The following is a 7,797-nucleotide window of genomic DNA, read 5'->3' on the forward strand; positions in this document are numbered from 1 at the left end:
ATCCTGCACCTGAAGGTGGTGGTACTTTGAACCATGGGGCTCGACAGGCTGGTGGTGCTGATGGTGCTGGAGGAAGTGGTAGAGAAGAAAGAATGATCGCACAAAAATTGCCAGATTCTGCTGAAGAAGATCTCTCTAAAAAAAAACTGTTAGATACTCAGGATAAATCGGAACTTAACGAAGATCAAGGTCCCGTTGGTCCTCAGAGCACTTCATAAACTCAACTGCCAGGAAATAGTACTCAGTCTTGTCTTCAACCTGGTACTTCATCACAACCAGTAACAGGAGAGAGAAAGGATGGAGCCCCTTCTCCATCAGCAAATCAGAACGATCAAACTCAAGCTGGAGGTAAAGCGGTTTCACAGGAAAATGAACAAGTAGTTGCGAGACCGGAATCAGGAAATAATGGTGGATCCAATTCTGGCAGTGAACAGAATACTGTTGGCTCTCTCACTGCAGAAGAACCCAATGCCAATAGTGAAGAAAATAAGTCTGAAAATGCACCAACTTCCCCCAACGAGAATAGTACGCAAGGTACTAACGATGCAGGCAACAGTAGTGCTGTACAGATTCAAGGAAGTACAGACAAAGAATCTGAACCTGAGAATGGCACTACACCCAATACTAATGAGGAATCAATCACCACCATCACCACCACCACAACAACAACACTTCCTCCTGAGCCTGCAAACAACAAGAAGGGTGATTTAGACAGCAGCAGTATCAGCAGTTCTGTGTGGGTGCGTGTGCCACTACTGATTGTGGTTACACTGGCCTGTATTCTTGTGTGCTGATTGTGTGGTGGGACTCACTTGAGGCAAATAATAATAATGGTTAAACTAACATAATCATAATTGCTTATATCCGCTATGGGTGAATGAACTAATAATCTGTTTACCAGCTTTCTCTTTTAATTGGAATATCTTTTCTTTTGTTTTTGTGTGTGTGTGTTATTGGAGACTCTCTTTGTGCGTGTGCCTGGGCTTGCACTGTGATGATGATGATGAACTGTTTTTTTTCTAGTGGGAGAAAAAGAAATAATAATAACAGATACATTTTTATAATTGCTTGTATAGACATATAGACTTACACCCATAGTTGGTGTATATTTCTGTGTTTACTGTGTAAATTGGGCTAATGGTTAATACTTTTGTTTTTTGCTTGCGTGGTGTATTGGAGGCGTTGTGTTTTTTGCCCTGCACGGTTTTGGTATTCTGTTTTGTTCAGAATAGGAAAATAATAATAACTGTTACACAGAAGTAGATGTTTTGCTATGTTGACCAACGAATGAAGAGCTATATTGTGGTGTATTTTCTTCTCTTGTTTGGTCGTACGTATAAATTATTAAATCATTGTTTCTCTTCCGTTTTTATTGAGAGTGTCTGTTTAGCATTGGGTATTGTGTGTTTTGTTTCTTTAATTGGACACTTTCTGAGTGATTGTTATGGCTTTATGTTTGTTTTCTATGTGTGCTTCTATATATTTCTTGATGTTGAGCAATGATTTCCTTTTGTTGGTGTTTGTTTTCTCTTATTTTTATTTGCTCAGAGTAGTGCCACCAGATAATAATAACAACAACTGTTCTGCTGACAATGCGCCACGTGCTCTGTGTGTTGGTTCTCTCATTCTGTTGTGTCTGCGGATGTGTACTCTCTGCTGAAGGAGGTGATGCTACTGGAGTTGGTGATGCTGCTTTACAGATCCGGGATGATGTTCCTCATTCAGAAGATGCGCAAGAAGAAACTCTGGAAACATGTGGTGCCGAAGGTAAAACGACGGGAAAAGCCTGCAAACCAAACACCACGCAGGACTCGCCTCAAGAACGTTCATTAAGTGGAAACCAAGCAGATGTTATCAGTAGAACTCCTCAAGGTCCAAATTCAGAGATACCTAGTCACGGTACTAGATCTACGCCTACAGGTTCATCTAATGGTTCGCCTGGTGATCAGGGTGGTTCTCTTGTAGAAAAAAGAGAGAATTCATCTCCACTGAAGGGAGAAAAGAAAGAAGGAGATGATGAAGGTTCGCGAGGTGTGGAAGAACAAGTAAGCCGTGGACAAGGAGCTGTAGAAGGGAGCAGAGGGCACACTGACAGTGAACCAACAACAGTAAGCCCTGGTACCTCAGAAAACCCCAATGGTACGGATAATGTGCAAACACCTGGAAACGAACAGAGTATTCAGACGGGTAATGTTACAGAAGGCACAAGTGATGCACAGGGCAATACAAACGCACAAGAAGCTACCGTTACACAACCTTCTTCTCCTTCTGACACTTCCAGCAGTTCAGTTACAGATAATACCGGCGGAACATCTTCTGGGAGTGATGACACTGGTTCACAGAATGAGTCTACAAACAACACAGGTGTTACAGGAAATACAACCACTACTACTACTACTACTACTACTACCACTACTACTACTACTACACTTCCTCCTGAACTCACAAACAACAAGAAGGGTGATGCAGACAGCAGCAGCAGTATCAGCATTTCTGTATGGGTGCGTGTACCACTACTGATTGTGGTTACACTGGCCTGTATTCTTGTGGGCTGATTGTGTAGTGGTGTGACTCAGGGGTCATCCTTTGTTTTCTTTTCTTTTCTTGCATACATCCACACTACAGTCTAACTAATCTTTCACCTGTTGGGATTTTATCTTTTTTGTTTTTCTTAATGTTAATGTGTTTTGTGTGTGTTTTTGTTCTCTCTCTATGTTTATCCTATAATTATTATTATTGCTACTCCATTGTGTGTGTGCCTGGGCTTTGCACTGTAATGATGATGATAAACTGTTTTTTGTAGTGAGAGGAAAAAATAATAATAACAGATGAATCTTTATATTTATAATTACGTATATACACATATAGGCTTACACCCATAGTTGGTGTATTTCTTGTGTTTACTGGATACGTTGGGCTAATGATTAATACATGATTCTTTCTTTGCTTGTGGTTTGCTGGGTCATTGTGTGCTTTCCCCTGCACGGTTTTTGTGGTAGACTGCTTTATGCTGAGGTAAGAAAAAAATAGTAGTTAATACAATTTTATTCTTATGTGCTTGAACACACCAGCATACTCAGTGGTCTGTGAGTTATTTTTGTGCGGTTGGTCCTGTTCTTAATTTTTGTTTTTGTTCACGTTTTCTTTGTTTGGGCGCTGTGTGCTTTTTCCTGCATTGTTGTGTGTTGAAGTGTTTTGAGTGGAGAAAAAATAATGATAAAGAATACATAAGTATATTTGTAATTGTGCTTTATTCGACCAGAAAGAGGCATTTTGATGTATTTCTGTGCTTTACTCTTTTGATGGTTGCACTCTTTAATTTCTTTTTTTCTTTTGAGGGTTTATTGGGATTATCTGTTTGTTATTGGGTACTGTGTGGGTTTTTACTTTAATTTGGGTATTATATGAGTTATGGTTGTACCTTTCTGTTATCTGGGTGCTTCTGCTGTAATTATTGATTGATGTTTGATTTGGTGTGTGTTCTTATTTTCTTGTGTACATTGATTTACTTTGTTTCTGGTTTTTCTATTAGGTTTTGTTTTTTTTCTGTAAGCAATTGAAGTAAGACTACTACAAAAAGTTTTGTAATGGTAATGATGCGCTACGTGCTGTGTATCCTCGCTCTCCTTCTCTCATGTGCGTGTGTGCACGTCCTCGCTGAAGAAGTGCCTGCAGCCGATCTTTCCGACCAAGTCCCTGATACGGAGAGTGAGACAAAGATTCTTCTTCAAGGTACTCCTGTTTGCAGTGGTGGTGTTACTACCGGTACTTGTACTCAACAAGGCAAGTCATTGACGGGGATGGACAAAGCTTACGGTAAGAATGGTCATGCGGAATGGGAGGAATTTCCTGGAGCAGCAAAAGGAAGTGGTACATCGCAAGGTTTTCCTTTGAAAGTCGATGGGAGGTCCCCGGCTTTATCGACAGAACCAGAAACAGCAAGTCACCCCGGTGGAGAAACTGATAATGAGGCTCTATCGCGAGGTAAAACTCAAGACAGTGGTCTCAATCTCGGTGCCCCAGAAAATGATGTTGTTACAGGACCACAAGGGGTTGCTTCTGGTAATCACAACAGAGATGGGGGTAATGCTGAAAATGCAAAAGGAGAAAGTATGTCGACAACAGAGAGACAAGGAGAAGAGTCTACTGCAGCATCACAAGGTAACGATGAATCGTCGAATAACCCAACTGATAACAGTACACCTGTCAACCCCAATGCTGCCCAGCAATCACCAACAGAAGCTGGTGTCACTACGAATACAACTTTACAAGAAACCAATTCCACTACTCTGCCAAGCCCCGAGAACACTGTCAGCGAAGCAACAACCACAACATCAATTCCTTCAGTACCTAACGCGGAGATTAACACCAACGTCGGTTCCACTGTACAGAAGAAGGCGAATGTTGACAGCAGTGTCAGTCCTGTGTGGATGCGCACTGCAGCACCGCTGTTGATTGTGGCTGTGATGTTCTCCGCTACCCTGTACTGAACAGTGGAACTCACTTGAGGTCAAATAATAATAATGGTTATACTAATATAATGATAATTGCGTACATCCCCCATGGGTGAATAACCTAATAATCTGTTTACCAACATTATCTTTTAATTCGAATTTCTTTTTTTTTTCTTTTGTGTGTGTGTGTGTGTGTGTGTTCTTTTTTCTAATAATTCCATTACTTGCTTTTCCCGTTGTGTGTTTGTAGAAAACTGGGCTGTTCTGCTCACTGACGGTATACATTTATTCTAAATATAGACATGCGTATGTGTGTGCAGTTATTTAATATACATAAACTAGAGCCGTGGGGTATTGTGTGTGTGTTTGGCGCTCTCTTATTTGGGTATTGTGTGGTCTTTTCTTTTTTTTTCGATTAATGGATACATATTATTTTCATACAAGCAGGCTATTCCTTTTTGCTGCTTGCTGTGTAGTTGATGCTTCTCTCTCTTTTCCACTGTGAATATTTGTTGTACTCTTGTATGTTTGTTTGTTTCCATCTTATTTTTTTTCTCCTTATTTTTTCTTGTATTAGTCTATTGAAGTAAACAACAACAACACAAGCAAAAATGACAAAGGCTGTAATGGTGAGGTGTTACCTGCTCTGTTTATTAACTCTTGCACTCTGTTGTGCCTGTGGGTTAGTATGGGCTGATAGTCCTAAAGCTTCTGATGCCCTTATTAAACCTTCCACTGTTGGTGTTCCTTCTCTTGTTCGTCATGCTATTCCTGCGGATGTCGAATTGATAGTGGAAGGGGATGAGGAAGAGAAGGAGGAAGAGGAAGACTCTCCTCACAAAACTGAGGAAAGGGAGAAAGAGAAGTTGGGAAAAGAGAGAACACCTGATTCTCCGAATTCTAAAGGTGCTGGTGATTTGGGTTCTCCTGGTGCCCTTCAACCCAATGGTACTGACAGCTCACTTGGTGCGCATGGACATAAGCAGTTACAGGAAAAGAATAAAGTTGAATTGCAAGAAGGACAAACAGATCATCGTGCTGATACACAAGGTGTGGCTGTAGAAGAGATCTCGGATCCATTAAGAGCAAAAGAAAGCAGAGACACTTTAGTTTCTTCAGATCTGAACAGAAATGAAGTTTCTTCTGAACTTACGGAACCACCAGCTGCGAGTCCCCATCCTCCTGTTGCTGCTCCTGCTCTTGATACTCCACTACCTGTTCATGATGGTGATAGATCACGGGTGCCCAGTGGAGATGGCCCAACACCAGCTAAAGATGAATCCAATAATGGGGATGGTGGATCTTCACAACCAGCGAAATCACCATCGCAACAGCAGGAAGTGAGAAATAGTCATGATGCACAAAATGGAGAGACCACAACAGCAACAGGACCAGCCGCTACTGACAGTCAGGAGACTTCTGTTACTCCATCCCAGAATACAGGTGACGCCTCCTCTAGCAGTTCATCCACGGATAAAACCGGTACTCGTCAGGATGAGAGTGAAACTGCTGTTACAAAACCTGCAGAGGATGACTCAAACAGTGAGAACTCCACTACCACCACCACCACAACAACAACAACACTTCCTCCTGAACTCACAAACAACAAGAAGGGTGATGCAGACAACAGCATCAGTATCAGCAGTTCTGTATGGGTGCGTGTGCCACTACTGATTGTGGTTACACTGGCCTGTATTCTTGTGTGCTGATTGTAGTGGTGTGGTGGTGGTGTGACTCAGGTCATCCTTTGTTTTTTTTCTTTTTTTGCATACATCTCTACGGTCCAACTAATCTTCCACCTGTTGGGATTTTCTTTTCTTTTTTTGTTTCTTAATGTTAATGTGTTTTGTGTGTGTTTTTGCTCTCTCTATGTTTGTCCTATAATAATTATTATTGCTACTCCATTGTGTGTGTGTGTTCTTGGAGACTCTCTCTGTGTGTGTGCACCTGGGCTTGCACTATGATGATGATGAACTGCTTTTTTGCAGTGAGGGAAAATGAAATAATAATAACAGATACATTTTTATAATTGCTTGTATAGACATATAGACTTACACCCATAGTTGGTGTGTATTTCTGTGTTTACTGTGTAAATTGGGCTAATGGTCAATATCTGTTTGTTTGTTTCTGTGGTTGGCTGGGTCATTATGTTTTTTTTTCCAGCACCGTTATGGTATTCTGCTTTCTACAGAGGGAGAATAAATAACAGTTGCGTATTTACGTTTAGAATTGTGTATGAACTCAAGCACACCTTTAGTTCTCTGGTTCGTATGTTTGATGTTTCGCTTGGTCCTGTTCACATTTGTTTTCTTCAATTTGCTTGGGTGTGTGTGCGTTTGTCCCTTTATTGGACTAGTACTTGCTTACACTGATGCCTTTTTTTTGTGGTTTGTATTTTTCTTGTAATTTCTTCCATAAGTTCTCTCTCTTTTGTATTTTCTTCCTTTTATTTTCTCATTTTAGATACCTAAAACAGCAAAAAATATTTTTTGCCATGAAGCTAGTCTGTCGTATTCCGTGTTTGCTGTTCTTGTTTCTGATCATTTTTTGTTTGTCTGTGACGGCTGAGGCGAGTGCTCCAATTGCCCCACCTGATCCTCTGAAAAGGACTGATGAACAGCCTCCAGAGACGGAGACTTCCCTTGAACGTAACAAAACGTGTAAAGATGGTCAGCCTGATTGTGAGTCTCCACAGGTAGATTCAATTGGAGAATCTTCGCAAGTAAAACATGATACAGGAGAGGAACTACCTTCTCGACGAGACGATGTTGCTGGTGGTGGTGATGGTCTCTTGAAAGGGGGTAAAAAGGATGCGCCATCACCGCAGAACCGTGACGATAATACGTTAGCACGAACCAATGACCTCGAGGGTGCTGTTGCTGCTTCTCGATCCCATTCTGCTGAAGAAGAAGTTGACTCAAGTCTTTCTGAATCTCACAAAGCTCCTTCGTCGGGTGCTAAGGGTTCTCCTGAGGGAAACAAAGGCGTTTCTCAACAACAAAATTCCCACGAACAAAGTGATTCTCATGTTAACGGAGAAGAAGGGGAAAGACAGAAACAACTGGGAAATGCCACGCAGGAGGCATTAAAACCATCACAAGAAGCTAAACCAGGTGAAGCTTCTTCTGTACAAGAATCTGGATCACACGAAAATAGAAAGCCATTAAGCGACCTCACATCTCAATCACAAAAAGAATCCACTGATTCACAAAACACAGAGAACACAACAACAACAACACTTCCTCCTGAACTCACAAACAACAAGAAGGGTGATGCAGACAGCAGCAGCAGTATCAGCAGTTCTGTGTGGGTGCGTGTACCACTACTGATTGTGGTTACACTG

General features: G+C 41.4%; 5 protein-coding genes across 5 annotated transcripts; all 5 read left to right on the forward strand.

Moving 5' to 3' along the window:
• Positions 1-405: 405 nt before the first annotated feature.
• Positions 406-711, forward strand: TM35_001001020 (uncharacterized protein; the record flags this gene model as incomplete). Its single annotated transcript, XM_029031594.1, has 1 exon — positions 406-711. One exon carries the CDS (start codon positions 406-408, stop codon positions 709-711), a length of 306 nt encoding a protein of 101 aa, XP_028877106.1.
• Positions 712-1,592: 881 nt separating this feature from the next.
• TM35_001001030 (uncharacterized protein) lies at positions 1,593-2,555 on the forward strand (the record flags this gene model as incomplete). The annotated part of the gene is made up of 1 exon (XM_029031595.1): positions 1,593-2,555. The coding sequence occupies one exon, from the start codon at positions 1,593-1,595 to the stop codon at positions 2,553-2,555; it is 963 nt and encodes a 320-aa protein (XP_028877107.1).
• Positions 2,556-3,587: 1,032 nt separating this feature from the next.
• TM35_001001040 (uncharacterized protein) lies at positions 3,588-4,490 on the forward strand (the record flags this gene model as incomplete). Its single annotated transcript, XM_029031596.1, has 1 exon — positions 3,588-4,490. The coding sequence occupies one exon, from the start codon at positions 3,588-3,590 to the stop codon at positions 4,488-4,490; it is 903 nt and encodes a 300-aa protein (XP_028877108.1).
• A 575-nt stretch (positions 4,491-5,065) lies between these two features.
• On the forward strand, positions 5,066-6,163 carry TM35_001001050 (uncharacterized protein; the record flags this gene model as incomplete). The annotated part of the gene is made up of 1 exon (XM_029031597.1): positions 5,066-6,163. The coding sequence occupies one exon, from the start codon at positions 5,066-5,068 to the stop codon at positions 6,161-6,163; it is 1,098 nt and encodes a 365-aa protein (XP_028877109.1).
• A 785-nt stretch (positions 6,164-6,948) lies between these two features.
• On the forward strand, positions 6,949-7,797 carry TM35_001001060 (uncharacterized protein; the record flags this gene model as incomplete). Its single annotated transcript, XM_029031598.1, has 1 exon — positions 6,949-7,797. A coding segment is annotated over one exon (849 nt), but the record flags the coding sequence as incomplete, so codon positions are not given.

This window comes from Trypanosoma theileri (genome assembly GCF_002087225.1).
Source record: "Trypanosoma theileri isolate Edinburgh chromosome Unknown TM35_Tth_100_V1, whole genome shotgun sequence".
NCBI lineage: Eukaryota > Euglenozoa > Kinetoplastea > Trypanosomatida > Trypanosomatidae > Trypanosoma > Trypanosoma theileri.